This window comes from Mobula birostris, chromosome 5 (assembly GCF_030028105.1).
Source record: "Mobula birostris isolate sMobBir1 chromosome 5, sMobBir1.hap1, whole genome shotgun sequence".
NCBI classification, from domain to species: Eukaryota; Metazoa; Chordata; class Chondrichthyes; order Myliobatiformes; family Myliobatidae; genus Mobula; species Mobula birostris.
Genome location: NC_092374.1, coordinates 58,354,921 through 58,380,127, shown reverse-complemented (window position 1 = coordinate 58,380,127; position 25,207 = coordinate 58,354,921). Strand labels below are relative to the sequence as shown.

Genomic DNA, 25,207 nt, shown 5'->3' with positions numbered 1-25,207 from the left:
GATGATGTGGGTTCAAGTCCTCATTCTAGAGATGAGACCACAGGAGTGTTTCATTGTCAGAGGCTGTCTTTAATGGATACATAAACGTTTAAACCACATCTGGTTAATATCTGCCAAGCCTTTTGAGATGCTGGCCAGTCTCTAGCTTTTGTCTTACATGTTTGCCACAATCACGTACCTTCAATATGGTTGGAGTGCAAAGGTCAGCCTGGAAAGAATTCACCACCGTTGCTGGTAGAATCCCAGACAGTGATGAAGAGGCTTACAAGGAATGATGTCACAACAGCAGCCTATCTGGAACATCTTCTTTTCTTGTTATTACTATCAGGGAGGAGGTACAGGAGCCTGAAGAACCACACTCAATGATTTAGGAACACCTTCCCCTTTGTCATTAGATTCTGATTAGGCCCATGATCACTACCTTGTTATCTTTATTTTTGCACTACTTATTCTTGTAATTCATAGATTTTTATATTTTTGCAGCCACAAAACAACAAATACCATGTCATATGTTTACGATAATAAATCTGATTCTGATTCCGAGAAGGTTGACGAGAATGTTGCCTGCCTGAGTTGTAGGGGAAGGTTGAACTGCACAGGACTTCATTCCTTGGAGCATAGGAGTCTGATAAGTGATGTTATAGAGGAGTATAAAATCATGATAGGTATGGACAGGCAGAATGCACACCAGGGACAGCAGCATCAAAAACTAGAGGGCATAGGTTTGGGTAAGAGGGGTAAAAATTAACATACCACATAGAACATACCGCATAGTACAGGCCCTTCAGCCCACGATGTTGTGTTAACCTTTAGTCGACTCTCTGATCTCTCTAACCCTTCCCTCCTATATATCCCCCTAGCTTTCGATCATGCCTATCTAAAATACTCCTAATGTATCTGTCTCTACCACCACACCTGGCAGGACATTTCACATACCACCACTCTCTGAGGAAAGAACTTACTTCAAACATTCCCCCACCCTCTATACTTGCCTCCAATCATCTTTAAAAAAAGTCACCTCCCATCCTTCTTTGTCCAAAGAGAAAAACCCTAGCTTGCTCAACCTGTCTTTATAAGACATGTTCTCAAGTCCAGACAGCATCCTGGTAAATCTCCTCTGCACCCTCTCTAAAGCTTTCAAGTCTTTCCTATAATGAGGGGATCAGAACGGAATACAATATTCCAAATGTGACCCAACCAGGATCTTATAGAGCCGCAACATTACCTCACGGCTCTTGAATGCAGTCCCCTGACTAACGAAGACCATCACGCCATACGGCTTCAGACAATCCTATTAACTTGTGCAGCAACTTGGAGGGATCTATGAATGTGGACCCCAAGATTTGGAAGGGACCTATGAGTAACTTCTTCATGCAGAGGGGGGTGCGTATATGGAATGAGCTGTCAGAGAAAGTGATTAAGGTAGGTATAACAACAACATTCAAAAGGTATGTGAAAAGGATGCATGCACAGGAAAGCTTTGGTGGGATACTGGCCAAATGCAGGCAAAAAGGACTTCTTCAGATGGACATCATTGTTGGCATGGATGAGTTTGGTCAAAGTGATGGTGTCCCTGCTGCATTACTTCACGATTCGGTATGGTGAGTACTTTTGTTTCAACTGTTATTTACGTGCCTTACATATGAATTAGGTGTAGGAGTAGGAAACTCAATTGTTTCAACTTCTCCCCTTCATATAATCTAGGCTGGTATAATTGTAATCTCAATTCTGCATTCCTGCCTTCACCAGTAACCCTGCTGATTAAGAATCTACACTTTGTGGCCTGTTCACCTGCTCATTAATGCAAATATGTAATCAGCCAATCATGTTCCAGAAACTCAATGCCTAAAAGCATGCAGACATGGTCAAGAGGTTCAGTTCTTGTTCTGACCAAACATTAGGATGGGGGAGAAATGTAATCTAAGTGACATTGACTGTGGAATGATTGTTGGTGCCAGACGGGGTGGTTTGAGTATCTCAGAAACTGCTGATCTCCTGGGATTTTCATGCACAACAGTCTCTAGAGTTCACACGAATGGTGTGAAAAACAAAAAAATATTCAGTGAGTGGCAGTTATGTGGGTGAAGATCCTTGTTAATGAGAGAGGTTAGAGGACAGATTGGTTCAAGCTGACAGGAAGATGACAGTAGCTCATATAAACATGTGTTACAACAGTGACGCGCAGAGTAGCATCTCTGAATGCACAGCATATCGAGCCTTGAAGTGGATGGGCTACAGCAGCAGAAGACCATGAACATACACTCACTGGCCACTTAATTATGAACAGGAGGTACCTAATAAAGTGGCCACTGAGTGTATGTACCTCCATCTTAAAAATACGCCAAGTCCCTGATTCTACCATATTTTGAGGAAGAGCATTCCAAAGACTCAAGGCACCTGAGAGAAATAAAGTGCCACATCTCTGTTTCAGGCACTTCTAAACAATATTCCCCAGTTATAGATTTTCCCACAAGAGGAAACGTTTTCTGCCCATATACCCTACTAATGCATTCAGCATCTTAGTTTTAATCAATTCCCTCTTATTAGTCTAAGGTACAAGCCTAGTCTCTCATCATTTCCCTTTAAGATAATTTGTTCATTCTTTGTATGTGTCCTGTCAGACAGTAAATTCCAGACCATACTTGGAGTGGTGCATGCAGTTTTGGTCTCCCAGCTAACGGAAGAATGCTATTAAGTTGGAAAGGCTGCAGAAAAGATTGATGAAATGTTATCAGGACTTGATTTGTAAAGAGAGACTGGATAAGCTGCCACCTTTTCTCCTTGGAACTCAAGAGACGGCGAGATGACCTTATAGAGGTATATGAAATCATGGCAGCATAGATAAGGCGTGTGGTCACAGTCTTTTTCTCAGGGTAGACGAGTCTAAATTAGAAGACATAGATTTAAGGTGAGGTGAAAGTTTTAAAATGGACCCAAGGGAAAACCTTTTCACTCAGAAAGTGATGGGTAAAAGGAACAAGTTTCCAGAGGAAGTGGTAGAAGTGACCACAATTACAACATTTAAAAGACACTTAGACAGGTATATGGATTGAAGTTTAGAGGAATATATGAGCTTAATGCAGGTAACTCGGTCTAGCTTTTAGGGCATCTTGGATCACATGGTCAGAAGGTCCTGTTTCTGTGATGTATGACCCTTCAACTTCATGGCCTCTGTGACTCTTTCAGCGAAGACATTTCTTTCTCATTTCCCGTCAAATATTCAGCGAGCCAGCTTAATCTATGTTGCAAGATATTTATCTTCCAGCCAAGAGAGATGGATTCTTCCTCCACAGAGACTCTACACTCTCTGATGGACACAAGATATCCCATGGGATTATTCTGAAGTGGAGGAAGAGTTTTATTCCCAATGTCCAGCCATGCACGGTAGCATAACGCTAGTGGTTAGCATAACGCTCTACAATGCCAGTGAGCAAAGTTCAATTCATGCCAGTGTCTGTAAGATGCTTGTATGGTCTCCTCATGACTGCATGAATTTCCTCTGGATGCTCCGGTTTCCCCCCACATTTCAAAGACAGACAAGTTAGGATTAGAAAGTTGTGGGCACCAGAAGCAGGGCAAAACTTGCCAGCTGCCCCCAGCATATTCTTGGACTACATTGCACGTCGATGCAAAGCATTGCATTTCACTGTATGTTTGATGTTTTGGTGTACATGTGACAAATGAAAAGCTAATGATATAATCTTTAAGATGATACAGTCATTATCACAGTGCTATCTTTTGGAATGTGCTCAGAGCGAAGATTTACCAGTAAATCAAATAGCTTCCCAAGAAGGCTACTATTTTTGGGCAGACATTTGAATTTGTGCTCCAACAGTGAGATTGGAGGTTTGATGAAACTTGTTTCTCCAAAGGGAAAACCCATAAGCATAATTTCCAGTACAACATATTGGAGGCTGAGACAAGTAATTCCTTTAAATAGAAGCAAGGCATTGTTGGTTACTATGTGAAAGGGAAAGTACATGCGTAGAAAAAAAACATTGTCTGGATTCAATTTGTTGGTAGAAGTTCCATAATCTGGCTGTGGATGTACTGAGTTTCTAACACATAAACCTGGGGCAGATATCATATTGATGTTACAGCACATAGTAAGTCATTCGTCCTGAATTTCTTGGGCTAGTTATCTCCTCATCCAGCTTAGTAGCACTGAGGCAGTCCAAAGGAGATTTACTAGATTAAATTTTGGGATGAAAGGATTTTCGAATCAATAGTGGAGGCTGGTCCATTTGGGTGTATATTCCTTGGAATTTAGAAGAATGATGGTTGATCTTATTCAAACATATAAGATCCTAAAAGAACTTGACAGAGTGGATGCTGAGATATTTACATATTGGGACAATCAGGAAAAAGTGAACACAGTTACAAAATACAGCTGGGGGCTGATCATTTAAAACTGCATTTCTTAGAAATGTCTTCTCTCATAGGACAGTGAATCTTGGGAATTCTTTTCATCAGAGGGTGGTGGAAGCCAGATCATTCAAATTGGTTAAGATAATAATAGATAAGCATTTGAAAGATCAAGGAATTGAGTTATAGAGAAGCATCAAAGAAGATGAATTAAGGGCAACATAAATCAGCCATGAGCATATTGAATGATGGGGTAGGCTTGATGGGCCTGGTGAGCTATTTATGGTCCTTTTTCCTTATGTTCTTAGGTTCGCCAATATGTTTCTCTACAAGGTGTTCAACTACTCCCTAAAGGACTGAATTTCTTTTTGGACTCATGAGTGACGGTCTTGTATTGAAAGTATTTTCATTTTTATTTTACAGATATAGATTGAGATAATTGAATTTGTTCACAAAACCCAATGCCAGCAGCTTGGCATTCATGGGGAAAATTTCTATTTGAACAGTGGTATATTGAGGATTCACAAGAGATGGAGGGTGAATATGATGAAGTTTGATTGAAGGGCAGAAGCTATTTTAGGGACTTAGAGGTGAGGCAAAATCCACAAAGCCATGACAAGATACTATAGATGATCTGGGTTTGTTATTACTAAATACTGAAAGGCCTGGATAGAGTGGATGTGGAGAGGATTTTTCCATTAGTAGGAGAGCCTAGGATCCAAGAAAACATCCATTTAGGACTGAGGCAAGGAAGGTTGTCTTCAGCCACAGGGTAGTAAATCTGTGGAATTCATTGCTACTGACGGCTGTTGAGGCCAATTCACGGCTGTAGTTAAGGCAGAGAATGGTAGGCTATTGATTGACAAGGGGGTAGAGTTACAGGAAGAAGAGGGGTGAATGGGATTGAAAAAAAATCTGCTGTGAACTCAATTGGAGGAATGTTGTTTCCTCTTTCAAATTATATTCAATGTCAACATTGGTTACTTGCAGTTCAGTTTGATCACTATTAACTTAATCCTCATTAGTCGCTGCTGATTGGGTGCTACAGAATTCCTCATAGCCCCAGGCAATTAATGTTTGCAAAGCCAACAAGCTGAGAGTGCTCTGACTAAAATGGAAGAGTTTTTCAACTGTTCCACCAAACAGCTGGCAAAGAGCCTGCAACCTTCTCCGAGAAACTGAGCATCATTAAGAGGCATCCTTTTATAGGCGAAGAATGACTTTCATGAGGCACTCCAGAAGAAACTTCATAGTGCCAGGGAGGTATCGAGATCTGCAAAATTGATTCTGCCAATAAGCACCACCTCACAAATATTTATATTAAAATTTTTTAGACATGTGTAAAGTAGTGATTCTAGCAGAGGCTCTGCCTGGTGAAAGGAAACGAGAACAGTTTGTTAAAGTTCTGGTAAATGGATATTTTAAATGAATTCAGAGCACCCAAATCAGTTAATTCTGCTGATTGGCCAACCTTGATTGTAAGTGTCCAACTATTGGCTGCCTTTGTTTCCCCTAAACTTTGGAATTCCCTCTCAAAACCTCTCCACTCTTGTCCATTTCTTTCTTATAGATGCTCCTTAAAACCTCCATTTTTTGACTGAACATTTGGTCACTTATCCTAACATCTTATGTCTCATAATCTATCTAGGATGTGCCTCTGCATACTTCACTATGTCAAACGCAGAACATAAATGCAAGTTATTAACAAAGAAATATGCATTTAAAGTCAGTGGAAAAAAAACAGAGATTCACTGCTGAATTAGCAAATGTGATCTATTGAACTACAGCTGCAAGTTTGTCAACCAGCTGAATTTCCATTCAGCTGACAAATCCATGATTAAGAGATATTGGGATTTGTAATACAACCATTCTTCTCTGCTTTGACCCGTTTGACTCAAGTAATGAGTTGACTTTTGAAGGCCCTTGAATTGATCATAATGTTCATGTCCCATGCATTAATGTGGAAAGAAGATCATGACCATGTTTTAGCAGTAAAACCACGACTAGATGATCTGGATTTGCTATTACTGAATACTGAAAGGACTTGATAGAGTGGATGTGAAGAGGAGATGTTTCTGTTAGTAGGAGAGCCTAGGATCCAAGGGAACAGAACAAAGGGACAGCCACTTAGAACTAAGGTGATGAGGGATGTCTTTAGCCAGAGGGCAGTAAATCTGTGGAATTCATTGCCACAGATGGCTGTAGAGGCCAGTTCACTGGGTGTATTTATGGTGGAGATTGATAGGTTCTTGAATCGCGAAGGGGGTAGGGTTACAGGAAGAAGGCAGCTGAAAGGGATTGAGAAAAAAATCAGCTATGGTTGAATGGCAGAGCAGACTCAATAGGGCAAATGGTCTAATTCTGCTCCTATATCTCCTGTTCTCGTAAGTTCCTGTGCACCTTTGGATTCTTCCGCAAACCCCAGAAGGCTGAACACTGCCAGCAGGTTTGTGGTTGTGCAGCACAAGAGCCTGTACCGGACTTAAATGCTTACTTCGATGGCTCTTGTACAGTTGCAGTGAAGATACATAAGGATACAGTCAGCTAAGAATACTAGACCATAAGACCATAAGACAAAGGAGCAGAAGTCGGCCATTCGGCCCATCGAGTCTGCTCCACCATTTTATCATGAGCTGATCCATTCTCCCATTTAGTCCCACTCCCCTGCCTTCTCACCATAACCTTTGATGCCCTGGCTACTCAGATACCTATCAATCTCTGCCTCAAATACACCCAATGACTTGGCCTCCACTGCTGCCCGTGGCAACAAATTCCACAGATTCACCACCCTCTGGCTAAAAAAATTTCTTTGCATTTCTGTTCTGAATGGGTGCCCTTCAATCCTTAAGTCATGCCCTCTTGTACTAGACACCCCCATCATGGGAAACAACTTTGCCACATCCAATCTGTCCATGCCTTTCAACATTCAAAATGTTTCTATGAGGTCTCCCCTCATTCTTCTAAACTCCAAGGAATACAGTCCAAGGATACAGTCAGCTAATAATTGTAATTATTTGCATTTGCTTCAATGTTTGTAACAATTTTTGCTTTTTAAAGTTTGTATAATTTTATTCATTTTAAGTTATTTCATTTCTAATCAAAGTTATTCAGAACTACTGGGAATCTTTAACAGAGAGGAAAGATGGGGACATATTACTTTGCCATTTATCAACAACTTCTGGAAGTTTTGGAGATCTGAGCATGTACATCATCTGAGGTCCATGTGCTATGTGGGTCCTCATCACCCTGTTCCAAAATGGCTTTGGCCAATATAGGCGATTATAGGATCAGGGAGGGCAAGTTCTGGAGAAATAGGGAACGGGGGAGGGTATGTGGGCAGTGGGGCCTACTCACCACAATCTGGATCAACAGCTTTAGTCTCATGTAATTATGGCAAAGCTGAGCAATGACTTCTCTTTAACTGCATATTTTGAAATGCTGCTTTTACAGTAACATAACAAATTAGAGCAACTAATAAAGGTGAGATAGAGGTAACGATATTCTATTTGCATTGTGGTAGAAATGCCACAGACTGAGTGGACTCTTCCTGCTGATGCGTTCCTATGACAACCAATCTGTTCCAGATGCTTCTGTATACATATCAGTCGAGATAACTTGTAAACTCTGACACAACCTCAAGAGAACTGACACCAGTGGAGCAATTCTATACACAGATCTATTCTTTGTCATGAGCTCAGCATAGATCTGCCGTGCTAGGGTTCAGCTTTACTGTACACATTCAACATTGCGATGGCTCTATGTTAACACTCCCCTCTGAGTCAGAAGGTTGTGAGTTGGAATCCCAGTCCACAGACTTCAGCACTTCATCCAGGCTGGCAGACATGTCAATGCTTCACTATGGGAGTACAGCACTGCTGGAAAAACCTGAAGAGATGTCCCGCGGCTGAAGTGATTGTCCTCTAATCACCACGTCTATCTTCCTTTGCGCTAGTATGACTCCAATTAGAAGAGGGATTTCTGCCTCATTCCCACTGAGTCCAGTTTAGCTGGGGCTTGTTAACATCATTCTCAATCAAATACTGACGCTGCTACTGTGCGATCGAGAATCTCCGGAGATGAAGGCCCCAAATCGTCGGCTTTGCCTGTTGCCTGTTGCCGGGGCCGGGGTCAAAGCGCTCGGCAGAGATGGTGCTCGGTGCTCGGTGTCAGTGAGCTGGTCAGCGGCTCGAAGTTTTTGGACGGACTTGGAGTCGGACTGTGGTCGGATGCTTCCGGGATGCTGCATCGGCAAGTTGGCGGTGCTGGAGGTTTACCGTCTGCGTGAGATGATGGGACTTTCGAGAGAGTTTGAGACTTTTACTGTGCCATGGTCTGTTCTTATCAAATTACGGTATTGCTTTGCACTGTTGTAACTATATGTTATAATTATGTGGTTTTTGTTAGTTTTTAAGTCGGTTTGTCATGTGTTTTTGTGATATCATTCTGGAAAAACTTTGTATCATTTCTTAATGCTTGCATTACTAAATGACAATAAAAGAGGACTGCGTTTCCTCATAATCTAAAAAAATACTGACTTGATATCAAGAGCAGTTCTCTCACTTCACTTCTGGAGTTCAGCTCTTTTAGTGGAGCTTAACGTGCACAATGTTTCTGCCCATTATTTACCTCTCAACTAAATTACTAATGTACAACAAACACATCACCATCAATTCACTGCCCATAGATCTTGTTGTGTATTAACTAACTCTACATTGTAGTGCGGGGAAGCACAATGGAACATCATGAGGTTTTGAAAAGGCACGGTTATCGATCGGTAGACAAGGGATAAGAAGAAACATTTTTTTAATATTTAGGAGCTTACACCTCAGCAATACTTAAGTTTTTGGCATTCAAGCTGGGCATTTTTACTGCTGAATGTGGTGTGTAGAAGTAATTAATTTTATTAAGTAAACCTTTGCAGTCCCACAGTTTCACTGACAGGGTATTGCCAAATAAAGCCAGTCAATGAAACATTCCCTCTCTCAGAATGAAAAGCAGCTGGAATGTGCACACACTTGCTTTCCCCACTGACGCTTGCTTTTCCCTCCTGTTCCTCAGTGATTTACACAGTGATGTACCTCACGCCACAAAGAAATGTTTGCCCTCAATAAAAGGTTTTACAAGAGAATTTCCATCTGCAGCTTCCTTATGTGGAGAGTTGTGGAATATTTTTGACACTTGGAAAATGTTTCAGAAATTACAAACTGTCTCAAGTTTGGGCACCATGGTAGGAAATAGTAAGATCTGATTGGGTGTAGCCCACCCAGCTTCAATTCTAGTTACAAAGTGATTGGATTAGCTGATACTGACAAATGTAGAAGGAACAGGAGGGACAGTAACTTAATATCTTAAACAACAGGAATTCTGCAGATGCTGGAAATTCAAGCAACACACATCAAAGTTGCTGGTGAACGCAGCAGGCCAGGCAGCACCAGAGATGCTGCCTGGCCTGCTGCGTTCACCAGCAACTTTGATGTGTGTAACTTAATATCTTATCAGTTTGGTCCTATCCCTATCATTGCTGTTTTAATCTATACGTAATTGTTGCTCAAAAATCTTACTAGAATAAGGAAAGAGCTTACCAAGAAAGAAGTTGAGGTGTTTTTTTTCTCAAACATCAAATGTCTGCATGAGGCTTAAAATAAAATGGTCAAATCGCCGTTCGATATGAGTGCAGTGAGAAAATGGGCCAAATGGCCTCCTACTGTACCTTTGGACCCTATAATATCACTCTGGATGTATGTCAGTGGGACATCAACAAACAGGTGGACAGCAAATGGTACTCTCTGACTGTGTTGCAACATTTTCATACACAAAATTAAAAACACATGTAATCTTTGAAGTCATCTGTTTGCTTGGTAACAGAAGTACGGAGAGGCATCAGTGTTATGGACTGATAGGAATTCAGTTTCATTGTTGTTGACAGTGTTAAATCCATAAGATATAGGAGCAGAATTAGGTTATTCAGCCTGATGAGATTAACCTGCTATTCATGTTTGTTCTTTTTTTTTGTCAACCCTATTCTCCCTCTTTCTCTCCATAACCCTTATCTCCCATACCAATCAAGAACCTTTAAATTTCTGTCCTAAATACACCCAATGACTTGATCTCTGCAGGCCTCCATGGGAATAAATTTGACACATTTGCTACCTTCTTCATCTCAGTTCTAAAAGGATATCACTTATCCTAGACTCTCCTACTATTGGAAACATCCTCTCCACATCTACTCTACCAGACTTCGCAGATTTTGGTAGGTTTCAATGAGAACCCCCTTCATCCTCCTGAATTCCACTGAGTGCAGGCCCAGAGACATCAAAGGTTTCTCATATGTTAAGCATTTTATTCCCAGGATGACCAACAGAATTAAATGAAATTCACAGCACTGAACCAGACCACTTGAACTATCTAGTGCATGAAAGCCTTCCTGTGAGTATTGAGGAGGTGTTGCATTCTTGAAGGTGCTAGCTTTCAGGTAACATGTCTGGTTCTCCCTTAATAGACTTGATTCTATTTAATACTCCGTGCTAGTTAGTTCAACTTGAAGGCTGGGAGGGAGTTCATTACCTGTACCAAAGCTCTCCTCCCCACAAAGAGAGCACTTTCCAGCATCCATTAAATTCCCAAAGAACTTCCAGCCTGTTGGAGTTTCATAAACCGGGATCTTCATGGCTTCACCCACCCTGTAAAAGCAAAACATGGGGATTGCTGCTTTTATATAAAGATCAGTTAAAATAATCTATGGATTCAGAAGCTGACAAATTCAAGCTCAGTCAGAAAAGTAAGGCTGTCTTTCCCAGCACAATACTGTAGGCATTAAATCATGGCTTTGATAAAAGATCCTATGGTCGATACATTAAAGAGCAATCAATTCTTCTCAGCAATCCAGACAATATTCATTTCCAACCAATTTCAACTATAGATTATCTCCTTGCTATTATTCATTGCTATGTATAAATTATTTGTCCAGGGCATCACATTTTATGACAGTGACCACAAAAAAGCAAGATTTGGCACACTTTACAATCTCAGGACATTCCCAGCTTCCTCAAGGTCAATGAAGTAGTTTTGAAGTACAGTCACAACATAGAAAATACAACAGCCATTTGACCAAATGCAAGCCTTAAGAACAATAATTGTCCATATTGATTTATAAATTAATATTGACCAGGAGCCTGCCCTCCTTCAAATCAGAATAACTATGATATCATAGATCTTGTTTACGTAATCTGCACTCTCCATAAATTGCTACATATTCTTCCATGTATAACCAGTTTACGCTCCCTTCATTGTTAACAGTCCTCTATGTTCAGAGTTCAGGCAAAGCATGGCTTCACCAGGATGACAAAAAGATATGATTTATGGGCATGAACTTTTATGTTACAGAAAAGGACTATCTATTTGAGGTGTTTGATTACAGGAGTTCATGGAGAAGAGAGAGAGAAAGCAATTCCGCTGGTAAAGGGGAAAGAAAGGGACATCACTTTATAATTAGAACCAGGCCGTTCATTGATGGTGCCAGGAAGCACTTCCTCATACAAAGACTAATAGAAATCTGGAACTCCCTCAAGCAAGAAGCTGTTAAGTCTGGTTGGGGGGGGGCATGTGGTGAGTGTTCAAGAGAACATTTCAAAATGAGCAGGCCATTTTCCCCAAGCAAGAATGTTGAGATTTACATAACCAAGGTAAAGTACTTGGATTTGAGATACGCATGGGGCAAGGTCTAATTGAATGTTGAAACAGCCTAGAGGGATTGAAGTCTCCTGCTGTTTGTATATGCCTTTCCCTCTGAGAACATTGAATTATATCTTGCCCTCACCTCCCCACAGGAGGTGAACCCTGGATTCGTTCCATCTGTTCCAAATGTCACTGAGAAGTGAAATCATTCTGATTAAATATGCATTGTGCAACAAAAGTGGAGAATTTCCATTGCTGTTGTGGAAACTTTGCCCAGTCAGACTGTTCATTCAGAGCATTAATCATCATTTCCACATGGCTTTTGTTCTTATCATTGGCATAGGAAGCTAAGTGCCAAGTTGAAATAAGGGTTTAGAAAAGGAGCTTAAATGTGGACACCTTTCTGAAGTACATTCGATTAAAATTGGTCAGAGATTAATCATTTCTTCACAGACAGAGCACTCGGCAATTCCAGAATTGCAAATGGGATCCATGGCGAGATAGCGGATTGGATTCACAATTTGGCTCAAAGGTAGGAAGTACAGGGTAATGGTTGAGGGTTGTTTTTCGGACTGGAAGCCTGTGTCTAATGTTGTATGACTAAATGAAACTGCATTACTGCAGAGAAGAGAAAATCTGCAGGTGCTGGAAATCCGAGCAACACACACAAAATGCTGGAGAAACTCAGCAGGCCGGGCAGCACCTATGGTAAAAAGTACAGTCAAAGTTTTGAGCTGAAACCCTTCGGTAGAAAGGGTTGTCCGCATTACCACAGAAATTCATAGAATCATACAACACGGAAGCAGACCCTTTGCCAAACTCATACAGGCTGACCAAAATTCCCAACTAGGATAGTCTCACTTGCCCACATTTGGGCTGAATCCCTCTAAACCTTTCCCATCTATGCACCTTTCCATGTTCTTTTTAAATGTTGTTAATGTATCTTCCTCAATCACTTCCTCTGGCAACTGATCCCATATTCCAACCATCCTCTCGGTGAAGAAGTTACCACTCAGGTTTAATTAAAAAGACACATACACCTATCTCTGCCCCTCATGGTTTTATACACCTCCATAATATTACCCATCTCTCCTACTCTCCAATGAATAAAGTCCCAATCCATTTAACCTCTGACCAAATCACAGCCCCTTGAGTCCCAGCAACCTTATAACTTTCCTCCGCACTTTTTCTCCAGCTTAATGACACCTTTCCTATAGCAGGATGGACAAAAGTGAATACAATATTCCAAAGGTGACCTTGCCAGCATCTTGTACAACTGTTGCATAACAACTCAACTTCGACACTCAGTGTCTTGACAGATGAAGGTCAGCACGCCAAATGCCTTCTTCATCACTCTGTCTATTTGTGGCCATACTTTCAGGGAACCATGTACTTGTACTCTGAGGTCCTTTTGTTTTACAATACTTTCCATGGCTTGAATGTTTACTCTGAAAGTCCTGCATTCAGAGTCGGGTTTAATATCACTGGCATATGTCATGACATTTGCTGACTTTGCACAGCAATGCAGTACAATACATAATAAAAGAAAAAAACTGAGAGTCACGGTAGTATTATACATTATATATTAAATAGGCAGTGCAAAAATTGAAATAATAAAGTAGTTCATGGGTTCAATGTCCATTCAGAAATTGGATGGCAGAGGAGAAGAAGCTGCTCCTGAATCGTTGCATGTGTGCCTTCAGGCTTCTGTACCTCCTCCCGGATGGTAGCAATGAGACGAGACATGACCTGGGTGATGGGGGTAATTAGTGATGGACGCCACCTTTTTGAAGCATCGCTCCTTGAAGATGTCCTGGATATTATGGAGGCTAGTGATGGAGCTGACTAAATTTACAACTCTCTGCACCTTATTTTGATTCCTGTGCAGTAGCCACCCCCCCCCATCCCATTCCAGACATTGATGCAGCCAGTTAGAATGCTCTCCACGGTACATCTGTGGAAATTTTTGAGTGTTTTTGGTGACATACCAAATCTTCTCAACCTCCTAATGAAATATAGCTGCTGTCTTTCATTATTCAATATTAATTTATCTGTCCATATTAATTGGTCTTTCCAATATGCAAAATATATGTCACGTATCAAAACGTGATATCATTTTGCCTCCTATGCACTCAGGGAGCTAAACTACACAGCCCCTGATGCAGAAATCAGAAAGCATAATTATCTTACACCTATCAGTTGTAATGCAAACAGCAGGCCAGCTTCAGGTGGCTTCATCATTAGAATAACTTCCAGGTACAGCCAACATTGATGACACAGAGGGTCAGCAGAATGAATCAGCAGGTTCACCTCCATGCTCACTTCATAAAGGAATGATGCATGATGTCAGATTAGGTGTTGGAAGGTTTCTCTATTTTCACTCTGCTTTTAATACAGTCCATTAAATCTCTCTCTTTTTCTAACCTCTGTTCCAGTATTTCGTTTGGAAATTCCGTGACAAATATTATTTGATAATATCCAATGAAACATGTTGGAATGGTTTGCTACATTAAGGATACTGGAACTGTATTTAGTTTATTATTCTCAAATGTACTGAGATACAGTGAACAGCTTACATTTGCATGCCAACCAAACCAATAACTCCATACATAAATACATTGATGTGTGGCACGTGGCTAATTGGTTAGGGCATTGGACTAGCGATCTGAAGGTCGTGGGTTCAAGCCTCGGCTGAGGCAGTGTGTGTGTCCTGGAGCAAGGCACTTAATCACACAATGTTCCAGTCTACCCAGCTGAGAATGGGTACCGGCAAAAATGCTGGGGGTTAACCTCGCGATAGACTGGCGTCCTGTCCAGGGGAGGGGGCGGGGGGGGGGGGAAAGTCTTGTACTCTCAGTTGCTTCATGCCAAGGAAACCGGCATAAGCACCGGCCTGATAGGCCACAAGGCTCGTGACAGACTTCAATCTTACTCTTAACATAAATGCATTGATATTGTGAAAAGGGAAACAGAATGCAGAATTATAATGTTATGTTTACAGAGAAATTGCAGTGCAGGAGGTAGATTTGGATATCAAAAGTTCATCTTTTAGCATGAGATGTTCATTCAAGCATCTGATAACAGTGGTTCTTGAACCCGGTGGTATGTGTTCCTAGATTTTTACATCTTCTTCCCAATGGAATGGTGGAGAAGAGAGAATGACCAGGTTGGGAGGGGTCCTTGATTATGTTGGCTCCTTTCCCAAGGCAGTGGGAAGAAGGGACAGAGTTAGTGGAATAAAGGTTGGTTTTTGTGATGGACTGGGTTACATTTACAACATTCTGCAGTTTCTTGTAGTCTTGGGCAAAGTAATTGCCCCACCAAATTGTGATGCATCCTGTATCTGTAAAAACTGGTAAGAGTCATTTGGGGAAATGCCAAATATCGTTATCCTTCTGAGGAAACAGATAATATAAATGTATTATCTGAAGTCTGTAGCAGTTGAGTACAACAGATAGAACTCTTGTGAAATCTTTCTCTGATCTTGGAGGTGAAATAGGACAGTATCTGCCCACCTGCTCACACCTCAACCACTTCGTCACCCATGCCAACCACCAGAAATGTTTCAGGAAGGCCCAGCATTATCTGAACATCTTTGTCCTTATCCCTGATCTGTAGTGAAGAACTCAGACATTGATCTATCTATCACTGTTTGAACCATGTAATGAGAATGCATTGTACCGTGCATTGGGCTAAATCATTGCAGGAGGAAATTACAATACGTGGCCTTTCTGACCCGACTTGGGATAAAAGGAATGTTTTCATTTTTAATATCTCCCTATAATTCAAAGTGAACCCAGCCCACCTACCCCTCACGGCCAGCAGGAAACAGAGCAAAATCTACTTCTCTTTGCTTTGTTGAAACCTCTATTCAAAGTCTTGTGAAATGTCATCTGCGGGTTTAATTTTAGTTGAGGACAGTCAGGTCTAACAGATTTAAAACAGCGATATTGATGTTCTTTTGTTAATGGAACCACAATTACGATTTTGTTTGGCACAAAAACCTTGTTGAAAATTTTGATTTTGTTTTCAAAGACACATTTTGTCCTTCACCTGCTGTGGTAACTCCATGACACTGAAAATTAGTCAGATTAAGGTTTCCTGTTTACAATGCGGGGAGGAGATTCAAGAGATTCTGTAGATGCTGGAAATCTTGAGCAATGCAATTAAAATGTTTGGAGGAGCTCGGTGGGTCAGCCAGTATCTCTGGAGGGAAATGAACAGTTGATGCTTTGGGCCAAGACTCTTCACTATGGACTGAGAAGGAAGGTGGCAGAAACCGGACTGAAAAAGTGAGTTTAGGAGAGGAGCTCAAGCTGGCTTGATGAGGGGGAAGGTGGGTGGGTGGGTGGGGTATAACCATATAACAATTACAGCACAGAAACAGGCCAGCTCAGCCCTTCTAGTCCCTGCCGAAAGGATGAAAGGAAATGCCATAAGAATCTGGGAGGTGATAAGTGGAAGAGGCAAAGTGCTGAAGAAGATTTCACCTCCCAGATTCTTGCTTCATCCCCCTACTCCACCCAACTGGCTCCATATCTTCTCACTTGTACTCCTTCTACTCCTCACATCTTCTTTTTCTGGCATCTCTCCCCTTCCTTTCCATCCAGATGCAGGGTCTCAGCCCTAAGTGTTGACTGTTTATCATTTTCCATAGGGGCTGCCTGACCTGCTGAGTTCCTCCAGCATTTTGTGTGTGTTGCTCTGGATCCTACATCTGCAGAACTTCTTGTGTTGCAGGGACAAGTCCCAGTGCCTGACCTGTCCTCATACCCACAGTACATCTGTGGGTCATCCCACCAATTTTCCCCAGGATGTCATTGGTTGTGGTCACTGATGGTAATGTCATTAAATATCATTGAGGCATTATCAAACGTGTTGAGTGTTGGATCTTGTGTGGCATGGACATTTACTTGTCAGTTTGTCTAGGAAGCAAATAGTTTCTCTATCAAGTCTTGAATAAAGCCAGGCTTCCCACTCTTCTGTCTTGTTTATCTGTTATAAAACCTTTCGCCGAATCTTACAGGAAGGATGCAGACAAATAGTTGGGGTGGGGGCATATTGCCAGGTAGTAAGGACACTCAGATCAAAGCCACTGTCATCTGCTTGGATCTGAGGATTGATTAGCTCCTGTCACCAGTTGAGCTCTTCGGCAATTGACTTGATTGTTCCTCCATTCCCTTTGCCATCAAGTCTGAAAACCTGAAGAGGATCTGGTTCAAAGTTCAAAGTAAATTTTATTATCAATATACATACTGTATATGTCACCATATATAACCCTGAGATTCATTTTCTTGTGGGTACGCTCAACAAATCTGTAGAGCACTATTTACAATGGGATCAATGAAAGAAGAACCAGAGTGCAGAAGACAACAAACTGTGCAAATGCAAATTTAAATAAATAGCAATAAATAATGAGAACATGAGATGAAGAGTTCCTGAAAGTGAGTTCAGTGGCTGTGGGAACATTTCAATGACGGGCCAAGTGAAGTTGAGTGTAGTTATTCCCTTTTGTTCAAGAACTTCATGGTTGAGGGGTACTAGCCATCTTTGAACCTGGTAATGCAAGTCCTGAGGCTCCTGTACCTTCTACCTTATGGCAGCAGCAAGAAGAGAGCATGAGCTGGGTGGTGGGGATTGATGAAGGATGCTGCTTTCCTGCAACAGTGTTTCATTTAGATGAGCTTAGTGGTTGGGAGAGCCTTACTCGTGATGTTCAGAGGAACCCAGGCATGTGGCAAGAATTGGCTGGAGAAGGTAGCTAAGGTAAAACAAAAACTTCCTCCAACTCTCCTGGATGTTTGTGTTCCTTGAAATCTGATTGTTTGCTCTCCCCATTTCATTGTTAACTCTGGAACTAAACCTTCCTGCATTTCTCTTCTCTGTTTGGACGTTCATTAAATTCTACCACCTTCATCACGCCTTTGCTGTCTTTTGTAATACCTCCTCATGTATCCCAATCAGATTTTCTTTGGCAACACATGAATATGAATTACTATGTGGAAACTCTGTGTAAATGGATTTTATTCTTAAAATGGAGAAATGCAAAGCTGTTTTCACTTTTATTTCAACACCATCAGGCTGTTAATCAAATGCAGGTTAATTGGATTAGTATAGATTAGTACAACTGTTATTCAAATGCAGGTCAATTGGATTAGTATAGGTTAGTACAACTGTTGACATCGATAGAGTGGGACAAAGGGCCTGTTCCTGTGCTGTACAACGTTATGACTATTTTGTTGTCTGATGGATTGCTTATGTCAGATACTTCCAATGTAAACACAAAGATATAGAGCCCGTAAGTGTGCCACATAACGTTAGCCACACACAAAAGAAGAACTAAATGAAAACTATAACTCTCACAGCTTGACATCAAGCTATGTCCCTGTCATAGTCTAGACTCAACAGTTATGACAATGAGTGAAGCAGGTTTTATATTGTAATAAATATAATTAAATCAGGTTTACGTTCTAGCTACAGTTCTATTGTCAATTCTCAGTGCAAATACAGTAGACAAAGCTGTTTCAGAATTTATAATAGATGGATATATTCTATACACTCCATAAATAGAGGCGAGGGGCTGAAAAAGCTGTAGTTCTTGCAATGGAGCAGATGAAGGGGAGATTGAACTGAAGTGTTCAAAGGGGATACACTCACTTGCCCCATCATTGAGGTGTTTCCACAGCCAATGATCACCAATAACGACTCTTTATCTCATGATCTTGTTATTAATTGCTGTTTATTTACATCTGTATTTGCACAATTTGTTGTCTTCTGCACTCTGGTTGATCTTTCAGTGATCCTGTTATATCTACTATTCTATAGACTGCTGAGTATGCCCACAGGACAATGAATCTCAGGGTTGTATCTGGTGATATATATGTAATTTGATAATAAAATTTACTTTGAACTTTGAAGTCATGAGGCATTTTGGTAAAAGTAAATAAGATGAAAATGTTTCCAGTGGAAGGAGAGGACAGAGATTTAAGGTGACTGGTAAAAGAATGAAACAGGAGATGAGAAATTGTTAAGGAGAATTCAAACTAATGTCGTTTTATAGAGTAGTCGTAGTCATAGTCATACTTTATTGATCCCAGGGAAAATTGGTTTTCGTTACAGTTGCACCATAAATAATTAAATAGTAGTAAAACCATAAATAGTTAAATAGTAATATACAAATTATGCCAGTAAATTATGAAATAAGTCCAGGACCAGCCTATTGGCTCAGGCTGTCTGACCCTCCAAGGGAGGAGTTGTAAAGTTTGATGGCCACAGGCAGGAATGACTTCCTATGACGCTCAGTATTGCATCTCGGTGGAATGAGTCTCTGGCTGAATGTACTCCTGTGCCTACCCAGTACATTATGTAGTGGATGGGAGACATTGTCCAAGATGGCATGCAACTTGGACAGTATCCTCTTTTCAGACACCACCGTGAGAGAGTCCAGTTCCATCCCCACAACATCACTGGTCTTACGAATGAGTTTGTTGATTCTGTTGGTGTCTGCGACCCTCAGCCTGCTGCTGCCCCAGCACACAACAGCAAACATGATGGCACTGGCCACCACAGACTATATATGCGCTCCTGTATTTGAAATGGGATATTGAACTTGATTTTATTATTAATGCTGGATATTTGAATAAAGATGATGTCAGTTTAATGCTGGAAGAGTTCCTTCAGTAGAATTTCAATAATGTCTGTAACAGAAAACTAACTGTGTGATTTAATGATACCTATTTTCTGCCTCAGTAGAGACGGGCATCTAGTCATGTAATGCCCAAGGCTGTCATTGTGCGGCTCTGGGGATTGAAGCCACAGTAAATTGAATAAAATAATGAATCGGAAAAATCTGTTTTTATTTGAACAATTTCAGTATCTCTAATAAACATAGCAAAAAGGAGAAGCAGTTTTACTCTCTGAGCCAAAATTGCTGTTCAGTTAGATCACAGCTGAACTGTATCCTTACACCATTACCCACCTTAGATCCACAGCCCTTAATGATGCCCCTGTTTAACAGAAAACCCTCTTTCCAACACATTCAGACAAGATGATGCAAGAAGATTATCTAGTAACTTCTGCTCCCATCATCCAGTTGATGCTGATGCTTCCTCTAACCATTTGTAGCGATATCAGAGGAGCTGGTTTGGGATCGGAAGAGCCAGTTGGGGATCGGGGGAGCCCGCCAGGATGTCGATAGGGCCCATAGAGATATCGCAGGAGCCTGTCGGGATGTCGAAGGAGCCGGTGGGAGTATCGGAGGAGCCGGTTTGGATTTGGAAGAACTGGTTGGGAGTTCAGAGGAGCCCGTCGGGACATTGAAGGATGCTGCTGGGATATAAGAGGAGCCAGTCAGGATATGGGAAGGGCCCGTCAGGCTACCAAGGGAGCCCGTAGGGATATTGGAGGAGCCTATCGGAATATTGGAGGATTCTGCCGGTGTGTCAGAGGAGCTGGTCAGGATATTGGAGGAGCCTGTATAGAAATCGGAGGAGCTGGTCAGAATATGAAAGGAATCTGTTGGGCTATCAGAGGAATCTTTTGGGATATTGGAGCAGCTGGTTTGGGTTCAGAGGAACTGGTTGGGATATCGGAGGAGTCAGTTTGGGTTCGGAGGGGATGACCTGGCTGCGTTCTGTGTTGCTGCCCGCTACTCGGAAGCATCGGAATTGGCGCAGTATAACCTTGGGAGATTGTCTTGGACATTTCACTTGCGATTGCAAGACTCTGTTGTACAGTGATAATGTAAGTTGCCGTAGGCCTGTTACCCTTGTCTGGTGGTGGGACAGGTGACATGGGAGCTGTGTAGCCTCAGTTGTAGCAAGAACTAGGTCTCAAACCTCGGGCTTGCCTGCAGCTGCAGGCCAGGTGAGAGATGTGGAAGCACTATAGCTGGGACCTGGCCTCTCTGTCAGTGCTGCCCTTCCGTGTTCGAGTTGTAGAATGACAGGTTGGATTGCGTGCATCTCTGCACTGCAGCAGACTGTACCATCAATTGCCAGACCTTGTCGCTCAGGGTCTTGGGCTATATATAGTTTTTTTTTGAGTGAATATGCTTCTTTGCTCACTATTTTGAATTGTGTCACTCGCTATTTTTGAATGTTAGCTTGCTATTTTAAATGTTTTGCACCTTGGCCCTAGAGGAACACTGTCTCGTTCAGCTGTATCTACGTCTCGTTTGAAAGATACTTCATTTGAAGTTGCGGATGCGACACCATGCCTAACATTAGAGGCAGGGGCGTTGACTTCTGCAACATGAACTTTATTTCAGCATGGTGAAATTCACAAACTGACCAGAGGTAGAGATAAGACCTAGACTGACAATCAATGGCAAATGGCCCACTCACTAACAGGCGTGGAAGTGAGGAGGCAAAAGCAGGGGTTGTCGGAGGTCCCCCCTTCCGTCAAACTAATCTGACAGGTGTGTGTCTACCAAACATGATTCTAAAGTGACAATGAAAAGGTAAGGTGCTCTAAAGTACAGACAAACTTCATTCTGTCATTCAAGAACAGTTCTGAAGGTCATGCAGAACATGGTGAAGAGGAGGAGAAACAGAACAAGGTAATGGAAATCTGTCAACAAATTAGTGAAGCCTGTTGAGATGACAGGCAGCAGGAAGGAAGCAGTGGGCTGTACCTAGTACATAGAATTTGTTAGAAACAAGACAAGCACTAAAGAAAAAGATGCTTGGCACAAAATTGTAGGGTTGAAAGATAAATAGGACCTGGCACATAGCAAGGCACATTAGGGTTGTAGAAACAGACAAACGATACTGTACAGTTAACACAGCACTGCAAGCAGATGTGGCAACGGGCAAACAGGGAACCATTAAAATATTACTTGTGGTAAATAGTACTGTTAGTAAGACAAGAGTGAAAGAATCCCCTGGACACAGGACTGGGAAAAGCACTGCTGAGCAAGTGGCAACACAAAGAGGAAGCAAACATTTAGGGACTGGATATCTTGATATCAACAAAAACTTCCCTAGAAGAGAAAAAAATCATACTGGTCAATGAATCCTAAATAAAATTGGAAAGTAAGGATAACCTGAACATAGTTCAGTCCTGGGTTAGCAGAGTTTATTCGGCCCTCTCATCATATCAGCCATGAAAAAGTAAAACATACCACAGTGATACAATAGGGTTACAGCAAAGATACTCAAGGATGGCGCTCTCAGTGATTCTAACATCTTTACCTATGCCAAGCAAGGCATTATGGAAAGTCCTGACCCATGGTCTAAACTATATCAAAGGCAGTTGATGTTGTTCTCAGGGAATGTAAGCCAGTTTTCCAAAAGAACTCTCATCAGTGAACGTAATAAAACAATGCTGAGAATGGTGGTGACACTGTTACAAAACCCTCCTGGACTTTAAAGAGGCTTTTGCTGCACTCACATTCAAGAACAGTTCTGAAGGACTTACAGAGCATGGTGAAGAAGAGGAGGAACAGAACAAGGAAAGTTCTGTGTAGTGATCTGCAAGAACGTGGAATCCACCTCCATGTAATCAATGTTCACAAAGACTTCTGCTTCAGTGTAGTGTTGATGACAGTGAGCTTGGTTTTGAAATGAAAATGGGTGCAGGTCATTCTCTTTAATATTGCCATGGTTTAAATATCATGAGGTGCCATGGGGCATCAGACAGAAATTATCCCTTGAGACCCTGACTACATAGATTTATGATCTAATCTTCAACACTTCTTACAGGAAGATTGCAGCCCAACTCATAATATTCAGCCAGTAACATGGACTCAAAGTTAACATATCCTGACCTGTAACTTTACATCATTTTCAGCAGATAAAGGCTCCCATTCTTACCACTACAGAAACATCTGCATTAGCCAGCATGGTAGAACCAGCCAGGTCCTCCAGTGTAGAGCACATTCAGAAGCTTAGATATCATTCAAAAATTAACGAGATACAATATTAAAACCAAACTCACTATCAGAGCTGCATACTTTCATTGCTTCTCATCAGTGTAGAATGGTAGGGAATGATGGGGATTGACAAGTTCAAACTGCTGTTATTGCATACTAAATGCATCTGATAAATTCTTTTGTACCAGAACAGCCTCAAAGACCTATAAAGAGGATATGAGCACTCCAGCATTTTGTCCTTGTGCTTGGGGTGGAAGCTGAAGCCATGTCAATGAGAAGGACATCTGAAAGCATCGTAAACTATCTGAAAACAACACGGCAAAGAACTGTGGAAGCAAAGTTGGAAAAGCTGGGCATAACTGGGGAACTACTAAAAGACTTGTTATAAACACTGTGGTGAAAGAGCTCTGTCAACTGCCTCTAGCACCAGAGCTGTAAGTAACAGCATATGTGCAATGAAGGGGTGTGTGCGTGTATGTGTGTGAGAGAGAGCATGTGTGCACATATGGAGGTCAAGAATGGCTTATCTATTATGTCCTTGATAATTAAAAGATCTGTTAACAACCACTATCTAGACCATCTGTGTGAGATATTGGATTGACTCAGCTAGTCCATCATTCTGCACAGATTCAAGTTATTTGGTTCTTCGTGCCAGTGCCAGGTTTATGCTCCACACGAGACTCCTCCTCTGCACTTCCCCATCTCAGTAAATCCCTTGATTTCTTTCTTCCTTTTCAGTTTCCCCTTTAATCCATTCTTCTGCCTGACCACTCCCTGCGGCAGTGAGTTGCAGATTTTCACTGCTGTGAGTTCTGGCCATAATGTGTGTGCATTGCTTATAAACCACATGAACATCACAGCAATGTTGCAGCACTCACGTCAAAATTAATTTAGTTTGATTACTGGGTTGAAACAGTCAGGAATGCTCAGACCCTCTAATCGTCGAGAATGAAGGAAAGAACTGTAATAGTGACTGAAATATGCCAAGAATAACATACAGTCATCACGCTTATTAATATGGTCATCATCTCTACACTGCCTTCACATAAAGACTTCCATTTTAGGATAGCTATCTTCAAACACCCTGTGATTCCAAGAATAATTGATGTCCTGCTAGATTTTGCAGACAATTAAGAAGTTTCATTCGCCATAGTAATATAGGAAGCATAGCAGCCAAAACTGTGCACAGTAAGATCACACAACAGCAACGTGATCATCTGTCTTCAGTTGCTTTGACTGAGGGATGCGTACTGGTCCCCTGCATGAGGTTTGGCCAATTAGAATGGAGAAGAGGAGAAACTTCTCCAATGAAGCGTTGGCCTGCAGTCTGTGTGCAGGGTCCCAGAGTGGGGCTCGAACCCTCAAACTCATGCCGCACACAGGCATAGTTGACACTTGGCTTTTAAATTTCCTACGGTGCACTGCAAAAGTACTTCTCTAGCTGTAAAGTGTTTTGCGGCACTCTGAGGTCAAGAAAGTCACTGCAGAAAATCACGTTACTTATTTCCTTCTCTATTATGCCACCCTAAAACAAATTAAAATTTTCATTAATGACATTATCCCTTTAAGATCGTCTGCTGTGCTTTGACGTGATTTTGCATGCATTCTTCATGAGGCCCTGACTAGCAATGAAACAAAATCGAATTTATTTATTGCACACATATTCCCTGCAGTTCCCCAAAAGGATATGGTGGAAATAGTCCTCATTGTACACTCTATCGTTAGGAGAAGACATATAATTCCCTGTAGGTGTATTTTTCTTACAGTGAAACACTTGAGTTCAATTTGTTTTCTCAGATGGGAAGGATGCAGTGTTTTCCTGAAGGCTTTGTGATGGACTTTGGCAGTGTCAGACTCCAATTACTAGCGTTCCCTTGCTGTGTGGAATTATTGCTGCTGAAGGCTTGGCTTCACAAGGCTCTGCCAAACATTCAGAAACTCCCATCGGACAGAAACATGTTTCTTGTTTCCATCCAGCTAATAATCTGGCTGGTGTTTTGCAGCTGGGGCGGGGTGCTGGAGATGAATGGGGGGAGGGAGAGCTGCACAAGGTTTAGCTGCAATCTGTTCCTGTTTATCCGCATGCTGTCCTCTGTACATGTTGGCTCTCTAGCCAGGAATTCAGGCGTTGCTATGAAGTGGCTCAACACAGAAGTCATTTCGCACTCTGTGACGAGTTACAAACTAGAACTCTGCAATCTTTAAAGCAATGCTCAGAACATCATATGCCAAAGGATCAGGAGTGAGCTGTACGGTTGACCTTTTATCTTTTCCCTGCTCTTCTGTCCCATCCAC

The 25,207-nt window shown here is 41.7% G+C and overlaps 1 protein-coding gene across 1 annotated transcript in view; it reads right to left on the bottom strand.

Annotated features, from left to right (window-relative positions):
• Positions 1-25,207, bottom strand: part of pgm5 (phosphoglucomutase 5) — a 198,596-nt gene that overhangs the window by 40,324 nt on the left and 133,065 nt on the right. The window contains exon 7 of the mRNA XM_072258067.1: positions 10,930-11,045. Coding sequence (XP_072114168.1) covers positions 10,930-11,045 — 116 coding nt within the window. The remainder of the gene's footprint in view (positions 1-10,929; positions 11,046-25,207) is intronic.